The following is an 18,424-nucleotide window of genomic DNA, read 5'->3' as shown; positions in this document are numbered from 1 at the left end:
CCATATATGACACCATGACAGCTAACATCATACTCAATGGTGAAAAGCTGAAAGCTTTTCCTATTAGAAACAAGATACAGATGCCCACTCCCACCACTTTTACTCAATGTAATTCTGGAAATCCTAGCCAGAGCAACTAGGAAAGAAATAAAAGGCATCCACATCAGAAAGTGAGCATTAAAATTATGTTTGCAGATAACATTATCTTACATACAGAAAACTCTAAAGAATCCTACAAAAAAACAGGACTAATAGATTCAATACAAAGTAAATATACAAAGATCAGTGTTTCTATATGCTATTAATGAGCTATCAGAGAAAATTAAAAGCGTTGTTTACAACAGCATCAAAAAACAAAATATTGTATCTAAAGTGATCTACAGATTCAATGCTAACCCTATCAAAATTCCAATGGCATTTTTTCACATATATAGGAAAAACAATTCCAAAATTCATATGGAACCACAAAAAAAGATCTCAAATAGCCAAAACAATCTTGAGAAAGAAGAACAAAGCTGGAGGCATCACACTTCCCGATTTCAAATATATTACAAAGCTACAGTAAACAAAATAGTATGGTACTGTCATAAAAACAGACACATATCAATGAAACAGAATTGAGAGCCCAGAAATAAACCAATACATATACAGTCAACTAATCCTTGACAAAGGCACCAAGAACACACAATGGAGAAAGGACAGGCTCTTCAATTAATCATGCTGGGAAAATTGGATATCCAGGTACAAAACAATAAATGAAAATGGACTTGATCTTACACCACTCATACAAATTAACTCAGAAGGGATAAAAGAGTTAAATATAAGACCTGAAACTGTACAACTTACTAAAAGAAAACATAATGGAAAGGTTCCTTGACATCAGTCATAGCAATGATTTTTGGATATAACACCAAAAGCACAGGAAACAAAAACCAAAAAAAAAAAAAAAAGGTGGGACTACATCATATTAAAAAGCTTCTGCACAGCCAAGGAAACTACCAACAAAATGAAAAGTCAACCTATGGTATGGGAGAATATATGTGCAAACCTTTTATTTCATAAGGGGTTAATATCTAAAATATAAAAAATGAACTTATACAATATCAAAAAACAATCCAATTAAAAATGAGCAAAGGAACTGAATAAACATTTTTCTAAATAAGTTACACAAATGGCCAAAAGATACCTGAAAAGGTGCTGAACAACAATAACCATCAGAAAAATACAAATCAAAACCACAATGAAATATCACCCCAAGCCTCTTAGGATGGCTATCATCAAATAGACAAGAAATAACAAATACTGAAAATAGGGAATCTTTGTACAACATTGGTGGTAATGTAAACTGGCATTATCATGGAAAACTGGAAAACTGTACTGAGGTTCCTCAAAAATTCAAAAATAGAACTACCACATTATCCAAAAAAGAAAAGAAAAATAAAGAAATCCTGCCATTTGTAACAACACAGATGAACCTAAAGCATTGTGGAAAATGAAATAAGCCAGACAAATACTATATGGAATCTAAAAAAAAAAAAAAAAGGTCAAATTTATAGAAACAGTAGAATAATAATGTTTGACAGGTCCTGGGTGAAACGGGCAATATTAGTCAAAGGGTACAATTTTCAGTTATTAGCTGAACAAGATCTAAGATTCTTTTTTTTTTTAAAGATTTTATTTATTTGACAGAGAGAGACACAGCGAGAGAGGGAACACAAGCAGGGGGAGTGGGAGAGGGAGAAGCAGGCTTCCCACAGAGCAGGGAGCCCGATGCGGGGCTCGATCCCAGGACCCTGGGATCATGACCTGAGCCGAAGGCAGATGCTCAACAACTGAGCCACCCAGGCACCCCAAGATCTAAGATTCTAATGTACAGCTTGGTGACTACAGTTAATGATACTATATTGTATACTTGAAATTTGCTAAGAGTAGATCTTAAGTATTCTCATAAAAAAAAATTAAAAAGGTTAAAAAAAGAAAAAAGTTAACTGTGAGGTAAAGGAAGTATTAACTTGAGGTGTGAATCCCTTCATGTGTATACTTACATCACCACATTGTACACTTTAAATAAATGCATTTTAATTTGTCAATTACATCTCCATAAAATGGGACTAAAAGTGAAAACAACAACCAATAACCAAAATATATAAATACACAAAGGATTCCACCCAGAGTGAAACTCAAAAGTATCTCTTTCTCTACTACATCTCAAAACAGACTTAGAATATAATTTCAGGTATTAATTTTAGAAGATTCAAGATATACGGAAGAGATAGGAATCACCTTAATGCTTGCTGCACCTGACTAAACTGAATACCTCACTTAACTGAAGAATTTGGTATACCTTTAATTAAGTGCAAGTAAATTCAGGATCAGATTCACGTATTTAAAATTTCTTGAGCAAAACACATAATTTTATGTGTATCTTAAAGAAATGGTGATTTGGCTGGCTTATTCTTCTCTCAACTGAGAATGTGAAGGGACATTTACTACTACTACTATCCCTCCTCTACATATTACTTGCTTTTGAATTATACAGTTTCTCCACTCTTTCATGTGGGCTGCCACCAGGGCAGATAACGTAGGAGTCACAGTCAAAGACTTCTAGATTCTCCTCTGCTGAATCCTCCATTCACCTTCTTTACACAAAAGGTCAATGCCCCACTTCCCAGTCCTATTTCACCATTCCAGTTACAACACCAGAAACAAGAATTCAAACCCAAGGTCTGAAGTTTGTAGGAAACAGATATAGCCAAAGACTGGAAATTATTTAGCTACGTACTCCACTTAAAAAATTCTTTACTAGGGGCACCTGGGTGGCTCAGTTGTTAAGCGTCTGCCTTCAGCTCAGGTCATGATCTCAGGGTCCTGGGATCAAGCACCGCATCAGGCTCCCTGCTCAGCAGGAGTCTGCTTCGCTCTCTCCCACTCCCCCTACTTGTGTTCCTGCTCTCTCTCGCTGTCAAACTCTTTAAAAAAAAAAAAAAGTCTTTACTAGATCAAACTGATATGAAGTTATTATAATTCATCTTATTAACTTACGTAGTTTTTCTAAACTATTACACAGGAAGATGTCCCAGAGGATCCATCTCCTTCACAATATAAAAGGGGTTCCCTTGTGAGAGTAAAGACACTACCCATAATTTATAGGGAACTCTTTCTCACTTTATATAAAGAAGCTACAGAGAGAATCTAGACTACATTATCTGCTATTATCATAACCACCATCATTAACCTGCAGCAGTGCAAGTGAGGAAATCAATATAATAAATTCCACAGCCTGAGTCAGCGTTTCTGAACCCTGTTAAATTTCTGAAAAAGTAGTTGTCTTAGTCCATTTGGGCTGCTATAAAAAATACCACAGACTGGATAGCTTGGTAGCTTATAACAGCAACAGAGATTTTTTCTCATAGTTCTGGAGGCTGGAAAGTCCAAGATCAAGGTGCCAACATGGTCTGATTTGAGGGCCCTCTTCCCGGTTCACAGCTGGTACCTTTTCACTGTGTCCTCACATGGCAAAAGAGACAGGCATCTCTCTGGAGCCTCTTTTATAAGGCACTAATCCCATTTATGAGGGCTCATGACTTAAGCATCTCCCAAAGATCCTACCTCCTAATACCATCATCTTTGGGGAGAATTTCAATATATGAATTTTGGCAGGAGTGGGGGGTGGGGGAGGACGACACATTCAAATGACTACTAACGTAGTAGTCATTCAAATTAATCCCACCTCATTTAAGAGAATTAAAGTGTTTTTTTAAAAAGTCCATATAAATATTGTTAATAGCCTTACCAAAACTTCCTCCAGCATGGTGCTCAAGCTTCAAGGACAAGATAAGATACTTCCCTCTTCAAGACCACCTAAACAAATAATGGATTTCTACAGCACCAAAAAACATGCAAGGAGAAAGGACAGCAAAATTGTCCTGTAACTCCAAGCACTAACCAGGGATTAAAAGTACATACATACGTTAACCAAAAGCTGTTTATCTATCCCCAGTTTTTACTGATAATTTTAAAGTTTTGGTTTATGAAAACCCAAAAGATTTTTGGGTTATGAACAGTGAGTATTCTATAAATAGCCTTGCAAACAGTCACATTTAACAAGTCAAAAGATTTCATAGGGTTTTTTTGGGGGGGGGGGTTGTTTTTGTTGTTTTTTAAACTTTCTAGGTGATACAAAGGCCCAAATAAATAGTTCTTTAAAAACAAATTTACTACTACTCTAGGTTGAAGATTTTTTGCAAGACTTATTAATACAATGAGCAAAGAAAGCATATACAACCATAGAATAAGAACTATGTATCAAGTCTTGCCCTATTTTACAGATGAGGCCCATAAAGGTTGAAAAGCAAGAATATGCAAAAGGAGAGGAGCATACAGTTAAATGTAAGTTACTGAGCTATGTGCTGGATCCACATGTATTTATTAGAGTGAACTATTTAAATAAATAAGTCAGACCTGGACCACTGATGATGTGTCATGAATCAAATTCTGTAATTTAAGTCAAAAAAACAAACAAACAAAAAAAACAAAAACAAACAAACAAAAAACCTCAGAAGTAAAATCTGAAGGATCTAAAGGTGGGTATGATGGCAGACAGGTGTCCCAGAGTAAACAGCTAACAGTTAAGCATTTTCTGAGTGAAATATCAATGTATTAAAAATAATTCAGTCTGAACATCAAGGTGGCCTTTATTTGACCCAACACAACAATTTGGGTCACCTTCTCATCGGAAAAAAGCTCCATAAATCTAATTACAGAGGCACCTGGGTGGCTTGGTTGGTTGAGCTACATACTCCTGGTTTCAGCTCAGGTCATGATCTCAGGGTGGAAAAATGGATATCCACACTCAGCAGGGAGTCTGCTTGAGATTCTCTCCCTCTCCCTCTCCCCCCAGAGCTCATGCACATGAACTCGCTAAAATAAATAAGTCTTTAAAAAAAAAAAAAAACTAGTTACAGAGACATGCTAAGGCCGTATATTGTAATTATTATCACTAGAGTCACCCTCAATCATCATAAATCTAAGTCTCCTTAGAAGATTATATAAATATCTTGGCAATGGTGTTCAGTGCACTGAAGAGCAGGAAATCAACAATGTTGGTAGAATTAAATTGAACTTTACAAACCAGACATGCCTTCTTATCAAGGCATTTAGCAATATTATATTTTTGTAATAACCTTTTCTGAATTAGACCTCAAATTTCTAACTTTTTAAGTTGTATTTATTACACTGTCAAATATCAACAGTAGTTATTTTTAACAGATTCATATCTATAACTCTAAACAATCCCTTCCTTTAACCAACCATCCCACACTAATTTATGAAATAAGTATTTTCTTCATGTTGATTCTACAATGTAATAATTTGAAATAATTTTAATTAAATATGGGCTTATTCAGTTTTACTAATACATGTGTAACTTTTTAACTTAATTTCCTACTACACTAATCAAAGCTTAAAATAGGAAAATAAACTGTTTAAAAATGTGTTTCATCTATAATGTCTGACTGAAAAATTAATTCCAATCATTAATCTAAGTATTACTCTCCAGGGATGGACACTGCTAAATAATTTGTCCAAATGTCAACTGCAATTTTCAAAAAATTTTCTACCTCAAAATTTTAAACATCTGCAAAAAATACTTGTTTTGAGAGTAGTTTACATTCATGACACTTGACCTTTTGCTGTACACACCACAAAATTCAAGTCTCAAATACCATGCAAGCAGGAAACCTGATCATTCCTGCAGTAGCCATCTGCATGGTCCAATATCAAATATTAGTTCTAGGTTCCACTAAGTCATGTGTTACAAATCTTTTTCTGCAGCCTCTATAATTAGTTGTAATTTGCCTCTTTTAAAATGTGTTTCTTATGGGACATCTGGCCTTGAAACTTCCACCTTCCCATTGAAAAAATACTTAGTGTCTGGATTTTTTTTTTCCTCTTTTAATATGGAGCACTCCATGGGTGGTATAACCAAGTCCAGACTTTAAAAAAAAAAATTAAATTCCAGGAATAGATGATGATTAAGACCATTTAAGTATTACCTAAAATAAATGTAAAATAAAACTCTGTTGTAATGTAACTATCTCACAGATTTCTAAATCTATCTCCCACGTATTTTATGTTTACAAAATAAATTCTCATAGAAATATAGCATTAGTCTACTTACTTCCAGAAACTACATCAGTTAAATTAGATAATATAGGTTTAGAATCAAAGATTTCATAAAAGGAAAAAAAAAGATGAGCCCAGTGGGTTGACATGACAATGTAGCTTCTTAAAAAAGCAAATTATTTTAACATCATAAATAATCTTAATTTCACCAACTGAAGTAATATTTAGGACACTCTAAAATTGCCTTAACGTTTAATAAGTTATTAAATTGTTAAATTTAAATTATTAATACTCATCAACTCTTTTGGTTCTAGAAAGCATTTTTTAAACTGCAAGTTAAATATGGGCTAAGGAAAACATAATAAAAATGAAAGAGACTACTTTTCTATAAGATGAAAATGGAAAAATTTATGATATATTGCTCAGACCTATTTGCTTCCTAGATTAATTTTTGCTAGAAACTCCTTTAAAAAAAAAATCAGTATTACAACTTTACAAAAAAGAAAAAAAAAAACACTAAAGAGAAATGTAAGATGGTCAGAGAAAAGGTTAAGTCGGAAAAAAAAAAAAATCAGCTTCTGATGCCAAAACTTCAAAAACACAATGGAATTTGATAGGTTTCTTAAACTCCACATATGAGTGAAATCGTATGGTATTTGTCTTTCTCTGACTTATTTTGCTTAGCATAATACTCTCTAGCTCTATCCACGTCATTGGAAATGGCAAGATTTCATTCTTTTTTTATGGCTGAGTAATATTCCATTGTGTATATATACACCACAGCTTCTTTATCCATTCAAACTAGCAGAGGGGGAAAAAGGAGGCAAACCAAGAAACAAATTCTTAACTATAGAGAACAAACTGATGGTTACCAGAGGGGAGGTGGGTGTGGGGATGGGTGAAATAGGTGATGGGGATTAAGGAGTGCACTTGTGATGAGTACCCGGTTTAGAAGTGTTAAATTACTATATCCTACACCTGAGATACTATAATACCATATGTTACCTCGAATTAAAATAAAACCTTAAAATTTGATATGAAAGTAAATTCAATATATTTTCATTTCAAAAAATGAGAAATTTTCATCTCATTTAAAAATGTCATGTAAATATAAAAAAATCATACAGGTCATTTGCAAAAATTCAAAAACCTTCACCTGAAAATTGGGACACAGTCAGGTCCTACTTCTAGTAGACACAGATAATAAGCCATCAACATGATCACTATGATGGCTATGATTAGATTAAGTAAAATTAGTATGAAAATAACCATTAGAATGTTTCATCCAAATATAAGAATACCGTTTTGCAATTACGGTACTTTAATAGGCATGTGAGAAACAGTTAAGTGTATGTAAACTTTGTGTAAAAGGTGACATATCCCAAAAGTTAAAGAAATAACATCAATAACTATTAAAATAGGTTTATATAAACAACTAGGTTCAATAACTTCTTACCTGTATTCCATCTTTAAGTTTCAAAATGCATTCCATTGTATTGATGGTAATTACCACTGGTTCTGAACCCAGTTTTGTCCATGGTACATGGATCCTCAATTCATGAATATGTCCACTTAAAAAAGTGAATGGTAATTTCAATTCCTTAAAACAAAATATTAAAAGTTGGTAAGTGCTTAATTTTTTCATAACATCCAAATTACTTTCCGAAAAGAGAAATGAAATTTCTAAAACAAAAATATTTTAAGAACTACTGTTCCTCAAAAAGTAGCAAATAACTTCTTAAACTATAGGTAATGATACACCACAAAAACTTACTGTACAAGTTACTTTTAATAAGCTAGTCAACCTGCCTAGGCCTCTATTTCTTCTTCTGTTGAATGAATATAATACAAAATATGTGGTACATAACAAAGGTTCATATACGATAGTGGCTGTAATAATCATAGTAGCCAGCAGCACTGAGATAACTGAATGGCATATTGTTTAAAATCTCCATTCAAAACGTGTATTTAAAATGTGTTTTAAACTAACAGAACAGGATTGTAAGGCAAGTTAAAAGGGTATGGGGGAGAGCAGAGTTAAGAGATAGGAGAGTGACCCAACAAAATAAAAATTTACCAACCTTGAAAAATAAAAAAAGTATTGAGCTTTACCTAATTAAAGATTGTACCTGGATAATCTCTGGTCATAAAATTTAAATGTTTTCTGACTGATTTCCATTATTATTAGAAAGAAAGAAATGAAAACATAAATGTCACCATGGTCACTTTATATTGGTAACTTGTTTCACTGACAGACAAAATTTTTGTTACAAATCAACAAAGGAAAAAATTGCATGTAGATTATACTTCACATTTTAAGTTATCTATTTATGAAAGTTAATATACATTAAACTTATTGATCCAACAACTGCCCACCCACTTAGGTTAGCAACATAGCAATATAGCTAAGTATCGGCAATATGGCAAACCACTGGACAACTTGTTTAATGTATGTGTCTCAGTCTATCTGTAAAATCTGGATAACAATAGTATCATTGAGGATTGAATGAATTTATATAAAGTGCTTAGAATATTATCTTCCTCTAAGAACAATTGTTATAAAAATGCTAACTACGCTTACAAATGTGTGGGCCTCATGTATGTCTTCACAAGTTTTTCTCCTGCAAGGACAGAATACTTAAAATCTATTTCTACTATATTATTCTAATGGAGTGTCACATTTTAAGTATTTGCCATTAGTAATTTGAAAGATTAATTTGAAGTATAAATCAATTGGCACAGATTATATTTTCATTAGCATCTATAACAAAAACAATGTTTACTGAGCACTTACTATGTACCAGGCACTTTACCTGCATACAATTATTTAATCCTTATAAGAGCCCCAAAATGTAAATACTATTATTCTACTCAGTTTACAAATGAAAAATCTGAGGCACGGAAAGGTCAAGTCATTTCCCAAAATGACACATCTTAGAAAACCAGGACTCAAAACTGGAAAATATCATGCCAGAACCCTTGCTCTTCACACAGCTATACTGCATCTATACTTCCATTATGAGCATTTAATACCTTTCCATTGGTTATACATCTATTTGGACAATGAGCCCATGATATTGCCATCTCTACCACTTCCTGACTTGTGTAACAAAGAAACATTTGTGAAATGCCTACCAAAGTTGCATGGGTACAAATTGGATTTTCGCAGTAAGAAGTTAAAAGCACGTGAATCAAACTCATGACCTCGGTATTATCAGAATGCTTCTAATCAACTTTACTACTACCTAAACAATAACCCAAGAGGCAGCATTCTATATTTGAACATGGAATTTTGAACCATATTGCCCATACTGAAATCTACTTGAAGTTCAACATTTACTAATCATCTGACTATAAGCAAGATCATTTCCATTTCCTCAGAGTTGTGAAAAACGAAAATACATTTATGCCTTGTAAAAGACAAAACACAAATGTTGTTATAGTAGACAGACCATCCTGAATGTAACTATAAAAGCAATTTTCATTCCTTTTACTTCAAGATACACTGTACAACCTTAAAATACTTCATTCACTTCTATTCAGAAATACATTGTGAAAAATGCATTCCTAATACCAGAACATCTATGACTGCACGAAGAATATCAGTAACAAGGAATTTAAGAAGGGGGTTAAATAGCTCTCAAAAACCTAATTCTAGGAAGGCTATAACAAAATATTCTAACAGAAAACAGGCATACTTTAAAACTAAATTTAACAAGTAACAAAAGCAAGCATAGACAAACCTAAAAACCTTCATGCAGCAAAGAAAACATTCAAAAGAGTGAAAAGGCAACCTATGTAATGGGAAAAAATATTTGCAAACCATTTATCTGGAATGGGGTTAAAATCTAAAATAAACAACAAAAAGTAATCCAATTTAAAAGTGGATAAATCACTGAATAGACATTTCTCAAAAGAATACAAATTGCCAGCAAGTATGTGAAAAGATGTTTAACATCACTAATCAAGGAAATGCAAATCAAAACCACAATGACCACAATGCTAATGGAATGGCCACTATCACACAAAAGGTAACAAGGGCTGGCAGCTTTGTGGAGAAATTGGAACCCTTGTGTGCTGTTGGTGAAAACGTAAAATGATGCAGCCACTAAAGAAAGCATTATGGACGTTCCTCAAAACATCAATAGAATCACCGTATAAGGGACACCTGAGTGGCTCAGACGGTTAAACGTCTGCCTTCAGCTCAGGTCCTGATCCCAGGGTCCCGGGTCCCAGGTCCCAGGTATCGAGTCCTTACTCAGCAGGGAGCCTGCTCCCCACCCCCCCGCCTGTGCGCGCACATGCACGCGCGCTCTCTCTCTCTCTCTGACAAAATCTTTAAAAAAAAAAAATCACCATATGAAATCAGTTCTGAGTATATACCAAAAAGAACTGAAAACAGGATCTCAAAAAGATATTTGCACAACCATGTTCACCACAGCATTATTCACAATAGTCAAGAGGTGGAAGCAGACTAAATGTCCATTGAAAGAAATGGATAAAGAAGATGTGGTATACACAATCAAATATATCCAGTCTTCTAAAAAGAGGAAATTCTGTCTTGTGCTACAACATGAACAAACACGTTAAAGACATGATGCTAAGTGAAATAAACCAGTCACAAAAAGACAAACATTGTATGATTCTACATATATAAGGTATCTAAAGTAGTCAAATTCTTAGAAACAAAGTAAAACGGTGGTTGCCAGGCACTGGTGGTGGGGGGAGAAGGAAAAAGGAAGTTGTTGTTAAATGGTTAGAGTTTTAATTTTTGAAAGATGAAGAAGTTCTACAGTTCTATTCAATAACAATGTGCATATGTTTAACACTAGTGTATCCTTCAAAATGGTAAATTTTATGTTATATACTTCTTACTACAAAATTAAAATACAGGACAGGACTTTAAGAATTCTGAGTTAGGAAGTGGGCAAATCCTCTTTCCAAAAAGCAATGACAAAACTAGATAAAGTTGTCAAAAATGACAGAAAAATCAGAGGCAAAAGGGAAGTCTAACCTCAGGTCACAATATTTGTTGGTACAAGCAACAACACAGCAGACTGGCCAGAAAATTAACCAGAGATCAAGAGAACAAAACAGCCAAACACGACCTTGCTATGATTTCACATATCCTTGATAGACTAGAAAGCTATATGCATTTGCCAGGTTGTGCTTACTTAGAGGAGAGGGAACTAACAATCTACTCACTCATGGTTAACCAAGAGACCTTGTAAACCCACTAAGTTAAAAAAAGGCGGGGGGGGGAGGGGGGAATGATCAGATTTATAAACTCCCTGAATTGTGAGCATTATCTAATATATGTGTAGAAGTGGAAGAAAGTATATGTAAAGAGTGGAAGACTTACTGGTTCAATGGTTTAAACAGCCTCTAGCCAATCAATGGCTGATGACTAAGTTATAGTGACCCAGGGTAATCCCTAGAAAGCCAGAGCTGAATACACAAAGAACGGGTTGGGGGGGAGGGAGAGCACAAACATTAGAGGCCACACACTATAGGGGAAACACCACAAATGTGGTTCAGGCAAGTCACGAAAATAAATCAACATCAACAACAACCAACCCCTGGATAGAGGAAATCAGAATTCAGAGTTGCTACAACTTACTATCTATAAAATGGGTTCAAAAATGAAGGCAAAATAAAGGAACACCCAAATAAAGACTCAAGATAATTCACTGTTAACCAAATACTAAAAGTTCATCAGACTGAAAGGAAGGAACACCAGACGGTAACTCAAATTCACAAAAAAGCACCAATGAATGTAATTATATAATCATTAAAGGACAATATAAATATATTTTTTCTCCTGATTTAAAAGGCCATTACCTGGGCACCTGGGTGGCTCAGTTGGTTAAGCGACTGCCTTCGGCTCAGGTCATGATCCTGGAGTCCCTGGATCGAGTCCCGCATCGGGCTCCCTGCTCGGCGGGGAGTCTGCTTCTCCCTCTGACCCTCCCACCTCTCATGTACTCCCTCTCTCTCATTCTCTCTCTCTCAAATAAAAATAAATAAAATCTTAAAAAAAATAAATAAAAATAAATAAATAAATAAAAGGCCATTACCTAAAACATAATTATCAAATTGTACTGTTGGACACAAAGATGCAATACATATGACAATGGCACAAAGAAGGGGGAAGTAATGGAGCTATAATGGAGAAAGTTTCTATTTTAATGTAACAAATTTAGTATTAATCTAAAATAGACTATAAAAAATTGGATGTATATTGTAAGCCTTTGAGCAACCACTAAGAACAAAAGCAATGTGAAAATTAAAGGAATTAAAATGAAACATTAAAAAATATCTACTTAATGTAAAAAAGTAGTAAAGGATTATGAGAAAAAAAAGAACACAAGAAACATTGACAATAGAAAATGGTAGATGGAAATCCAACCATATGATTAAAAACATTAAATGTGGAGGGATTAAATACTCCAGTCAAAAGGCAAAGATTGGGGGCGCCTGGGTGGTGTCGGCCTTCGGCTCAGGTCATGATCCCAGGGTTCTGGAATCAAGCCCGCAACGGGCTCCCTGATCAGCAGAGAGCCTGCTTCTCCCTCTCCCGGCCGCTTCCCTTGCTTGTGCTATTTAAGATAAATAAAATCTTAAAAAAAAAAAAAAAAAAAAAGGCAAAGATTGTCAGACTGGATTTTATTTATTTATTTTTAGAGTGGGGATAAGGGGAGAGGGAGAGAGAAAATCTCAAGCAGGCTCCACACCCAGCACGGAGCCCAATGCAGGGCTCGATCCCACAAAAACTGAGATCATGATCTGAGCCAAATCAAGAGGAGGACGCTTAACTGACTGAGCCACCAATATTTGTTAACTATGCAGGGTAACAGATGTTAACTAGACTTATTGTGATAATTGATCTTTTTACAATATATAAAAATATCAAGTTATGTAGTACACCTAATATTACACTTTTATGTCAATCATATGTTAATTAAAAAGCAGTAAATAAGACTCCAAAGAAGTCACGTGACCCTGTTTCTCACCTGCAATACCTGAAATACAACATTTTCTTGCTATTTAAAATGGTACAGATTCTCTCTTAGGCATATAGGGAATTTTCATTTCTATGATATTAACACTGGTGCCAGCAGTGTTTCCTTCCTCCTGTTTTGTTTTGTTTTTTCTTTTTGTTTTTGTTTTTGAGAGGGAGGCAGGGGGAGGGGGTGAGGGAGAGAGCGAATCTTATTCAGGCTCCACACCCAGTGTAGAGCCCGACACATGGCTCAATCTCATGACCCCCAAGATCATGACCTGAGCTGAAATCAAGAGTCAGACATTTAACCGACTGAGCCACTCAGTTTTCATATGACTGTTTTCCAAAATGAATAGTTTATCCCAGTCATGGGATAAAATTACAGTGAATAGGGGCACCTGGGTGGCTCAGTCATTAAGCATCTGCCTTCAGCTCAGGTCACAATCCCAGGGTCCTGAATCGAGCCCCACATCGGGCTCCCTGCTCAGCGGGAAGCCTGCTTCTCCCTCTCCCACTCCCCCTGCTTGTGTTCCTTCTCTCGCTGTGTCTCTCTCTTTCAAATAAATAAATATTAAAAAAAAAAATTACAGGGGCGCCTGGGTGGCTCAGTTCGTTAAGCGACTGCCTTCGGCTCAGGTCATGATCTCAGGGTCCTGGGATCGAGCCCCGCATCGGGCTCTCTGCTCAGTTGGAAGCCTGCTTCTCCCTCTCCCACTCCCCCTGCTGTGTTCCCTCTCTCGCTGTCTCTCTCTCTCTGTCAATTAAATAAATAAAATCTTTAAAAAAAAAAAAAAATTACAATGAACAAGATGAAATTTGAAAAGAGGTAGTTAAAGCTCAATAACATGCCAGTAAAACTTTCAAAGAGATGGTACTAGGCATGATTAAACACAACACAAAGCAAACGTTTAAGACAATTAGTGTACTGAGAAAAAAGTATATATGTATAATGCAAACAGCAACCACAGAACGACTGGAGTACACTATTAAGAAAACAGACTTTAAGAAAAAAAATATTAAAGATAACATAAGATACTTTATAACAATAGAAGGGTTAATGCAAGAAAATATAAAAACATGTGAGCATAGCAACAGAACCCCAAAATACATAAACACTGACAAAAGTAAAAAGATATTTCAACAATCATAGACTTTAATACTCACAATAATGTATAGACAGAAAAATTAACCAAGATATAGAAGACCTGAACACTATCAACCATTTAAACCTGAAATCTATAAACCACTCCATCCAACAAATGCAAAAATACACATTCATCAAAGACAATCAGAAAGCATCTGAACTGAATGAAAATGAAAATACAACATATCAAAATTTATGGGATGCAGCTGAAGACATCTGTAGCTGTTTAAATGCCTATAATAGAAGAAATCTCCCAAAAATCAATAACCTAAACTTCTACCTGAAATGGGAGGAAAACAAGCTAAACCCAGCTAACCTAAACAAGCTAACCCAAACCAAACAAGCAAAAAGAAGGACCACAATACCAACAAAACGAAGGAAAGTGGAAAGTAGATGTAGTCAAACTGTTGTAAGATTGTTCAGGAAATGGTAAAAGTACTAAGTTAGACTCTAATAAGTCAAATATGCATTCTGTAACCTTTAGGGTCAGCAACTGAAGCAATTTTTTTTTTTAACATATAATGTATTATTTGTTTCAGAGGTACTGGTCTGTGATTCAACAGTCTTACACAATTCACAGCACTCACCATAGCACATACCCTCCCCAATGTCTATCACCCAGCCACCCCATCCCTCCCACCCCCACCACTCCAGCAACCCTCAGTTTGTTTCCTGAGATTAAGAATTCCTCATATCAGTGAGATCATATGATACATGTCTTTCAGGGTGTTATGCTAAGTGAAGCAATTTTTAAAACAGTATTATTAAAAAAAAAAACTTTAAAGCAAGAAAAATTACTAGTGAAAGGACACATTTAAGCATGATTTTTAAGTGTGTTGAATAAGATAACACTTAAATTTGTGTACACCTAATAACAATTTCTAGATATATAAGGTGAAAGTTGTCAAAATTAAAAAGTAGACAAATAATCATAATTGTAGATTTTTTTAATGTTTTATTTATTTATTCATGGGAGCGAGGCAGAGGCAGAGGGAGAAGCAGGCTCCCCTCCCAGCAGGGAGCCCAATGCAGGACTCGATCCCAGGACCCCGGGATCACAACCCGAGCCGAAGGCAGACGCTTAACCATCTGAGCCACCCAGGTGCCCCATAATTGTAGATATTAACATACCTTAGTAATTGACAGAACAGCAGATATGAAAATCCACATGGATTTACAAGATTTTAAGAACTCTATTAACTAGGGCGCCTGGGTGGCTCAGTCGTTAAGCGTCTGCCTTTGGCTCAGGTCATGATCCCAGGGTCCTGGGATCAAGTCCCACATCGGGCTCCCTGCTCCACGGGAAGCCTGCTTCTCCCTCTCCCACTCCCCCTGCTTGTTCCTGCTCTCACTATGTCTCTCTCTGTCAAATAAATAAATGAAATCTTTTTAAAAAAAAAAAGAACTCTATTAACTAACTTGAAGTAAATAATATTTATGGAAGAATATAGCAACAACTGCCCAATACACACTTTTTATCAATTACATATAGAACATTTACAAAAACAGACCATATACTGACTCATAAACTATAATGGATTAAAATAATACAGAAACTACTCTGACCACAGTGGAATTAAATTAGAAATCAGTAACAAAGATAATTAGCAATTCCCCAAATGTTCAGAAATTAAACATACACTTCTAAACCCATGAATCAAAGAAAAAAAATCAAAATGGAAATTAATATTTTCCTGAACAAAATAATGAAAAACCAACATGAAATTCTGTGACATAGAGGGCCAAAAAAAAAAGTTATAGCACTAAATGCATATATTTCAATAGAAAAAGGTAGGAGGAAAAAATAAATGACAGAAGCTTCCACCTCAGGAAGCTAGAGAAAACAGCCAAAGAAGAAGAAGAAGGTAGCGGGAGGGGAAGAATGAAGCGGGGGAAATCGGAGGGGTAGACGAACCATGAGAGACGATGGACTCTGAAAAACAAACTGAGGGTTCTAGAGGGGAGGGGGGTGGGAGGATGGGTTAGCCTGGTGGTGGGTATTGAGGAGGGCACATTCTGCATGGAGCACTGGGTGTTATGCACAAACAATGAATCATGGAACACTTCATCTAAAACTAATGATGTAATGTATGGGGATTAACATAAGAATAAAAAAAAATAAAAATAAGAGTAAAAAAAAATCCAAAGAAAGTAGAATGGGGGAGAGGGAAATCAGAAAAATCAGTTCTCTGCAAATAAAATTAATAAAACCCTAACAATGTGATGAAGAAGATACAAATCACTAATATCAGTAAGAAAAAAATATCACAACAGGTGTGTGCTTGTTCAGTGCGGACCTGGTACCTCTTTTGTGAAGCGGCAGCTGAGGAGACTCCAGCACAGGCCATGGCTGATGAAAAGCCCAAGGAAGGAGTCAAGACTGAGAACAACTATCATATTAACCTGAAGGTGGCGGGACAGGATGGTTCTGTGGTGCAGTTTAAGATTAAGAGGCATACACCACTTAGTAAACTAATGAAAGCCTATTGTGAACGACAGGGTTTGTCAATGAGGCAGATCAGATTCCGATTTGATGGGCAGCCAATCAATGAAACAGACACACCTGCACAGTTGAAAATGAAGGATGAAGATACAATTGATGTGTTCCAGCAGTAGACAGGAGGTATCTACTAAAAAGGGAACTCTAGAACTCTGTTCCTCCAGACCAAGAAAACATTCTCAATTAGAAAGCCACAATTTGCTTCCACCACATCCTGACTACTACAGTATAGTCTTCTCTGTTCTTTCATTTTCCCCTTCCCCATTCCTTTATTGTACATAAAGTAACTGTGTATGTGCACAAGCATATTGCATTTTTTTTTTAACTAAATGGCCAATGGTATGTTTTGATCGACATCAAATGGAGATGGGATGGGGGAAAATACTGCTTCTGTGAAAATACCCCCTCTCCCCATTAGTGGCATGCACAGTCAGCTCTTTATATTCCAGTAAGTTATTTTGCTCTCACTGTTTAACAAAAAAGGAACAACATAAAAATCCTTGCATACCTTGTTCGACTGGAGCATTTTAATATTTTCATTTATCATTGTAAAACGAAGGACAATTTTGTAACTTTTTTGTACGTAGCTGTTACATGTAGGGCAATCTGTCTTTAAGTAGGGATAAACTACTCTAAAAGAAATGAATCCTAGATAGTTTTCCCTTCAAGTCAAGCGTCTTGTTGTTTAAATAAACTTGTTTAAAAAAAAAACAGATCCTAGATATTTTTTTTTAAAAAATCAGTCAACTTTAAACTGGACCAAAAAAATCCAACTCTATGGCTTTAAATACAGACAATTCAGGGCAGGGGCAGGAAATTTTTCAGTAAGGGCCAGATAGTATATACTTAAGGCTTTTGCAAGCCATGCACTCTGTCCCAGCTACTCAACTCTGCCATTTTAGTTCTCAGAAGCTGCCAGACAATATGTAAACAAATGAAAATAGCTGCGCTCCAATAAAATTTTACTTAGAAAAGTAGGTCCAAGCCATTGTTTGCTGATCATCGGTTTTGAAGAAATGGAGAAATTCAGTGAAAAACTAACCAAAACTAACAAAAGAAGAGATAAAATCTAAATAGTCCTATATCTACTAAAGAAATTAAATCATAGGGGTGCTTGGGTGGCCCAGTTGGTTAAGCATCAACCCTTGGTTTTGGCTCTGGTCATGATCTCAGGGTAGTGAGATGGAGTCCCAAGTTGGGCTCCATGCTCAAGGCAGAGTCTGCTGGTCCATTTCCCTCTCCCTCTCTCCTCTCCCCCACCCAACCAAATAAAATCTCCAAAAAAAAATTAAATCAAGAATTTAAAACTTTCCAGCTAAGAAAACTCTTGACCCACATGACTCCAGGATTCATTTTTCCTAAGATTTATAAAACTAGTAAAAGAACAAAGTTGGAGATTATACACATCTTGATTTCAAAACCTACTACAAAGTTATGGTATTCAAAACAAAGTGATTTCTGACCACAGACCTATAAACCACAAAGGGAACTGTATTGAGAGCCCAGAAATAAACCCTCACATCTATGGCCAAGTGATTTTCAAGAAGGATGCCATGACCATTCAAAGGGGGAAAAGGACAGTCTTCAACTAATGTTACTGGAAAAGTAAACACCCACTTATAAAAACAAATGAAGTTGGATCCTATACCATAGG

The 18,424-nt window shown here is 35.5% G+C and overlaps 2 protein-coding genes across 7 annotated transcripts in view; one reads left to right on the top strand and one right to left on the bottom strand.

Moving 5' to 3' along the window:
- The window catches only part of VPS13B (vacuolar protein sorting 13 homolog B), a 767,339-nt gene that overhangs the window by 742,576 nt on the left and 6,339 nt on the right, over positions 1–18,424 (bottom strand). For all 6 annotated transcript variants that reach the window (XM_035011614.1, XM_035011613.1, XM_035011619.1 and 3 more), the window contains one exon: positions 7,580–7,723. In XM_035011614.1, coding sequence (XP_034867505.1) covers positions 7,580–7,723 — 144 coding nt within the window. The remainder of the gene's footprint in view (positions 1–7,579; positions 7,724–18,424) is intronic.
- Positions 16,617–16,886, top strand: LOC118015064 (small ubiquitin-related modifier 2-like). Its single transcript, XM_035011620.1, has one exon. It carries the CDS (start codon positions 16,617–16,619, stop codon positions 16,884–16,886), a length of 270 nt encoding a protein of 89 aa, XP_034867511.1.

The sequence above is a fragment of the Mirounga leonina genome, unplaced genomic scaffold (assembly GCF_011800145.1).
Source record: "Mirounga leonina isolate KUSES-001 unplaced genomic scaffold, KU_Mleo_1.0 Mir_165, whole genome shotgun sequence".
Taxonomy (NCBI): domain Eukaryota; kingdom Metazoa; phylum Chordata; class Mammalia; order Carnivora; family Phocidae; genus Mirounga; species Mirounga leonina.
This window is presented reverse-complemented; position numbering and strand designations above follow the sequence as displayed.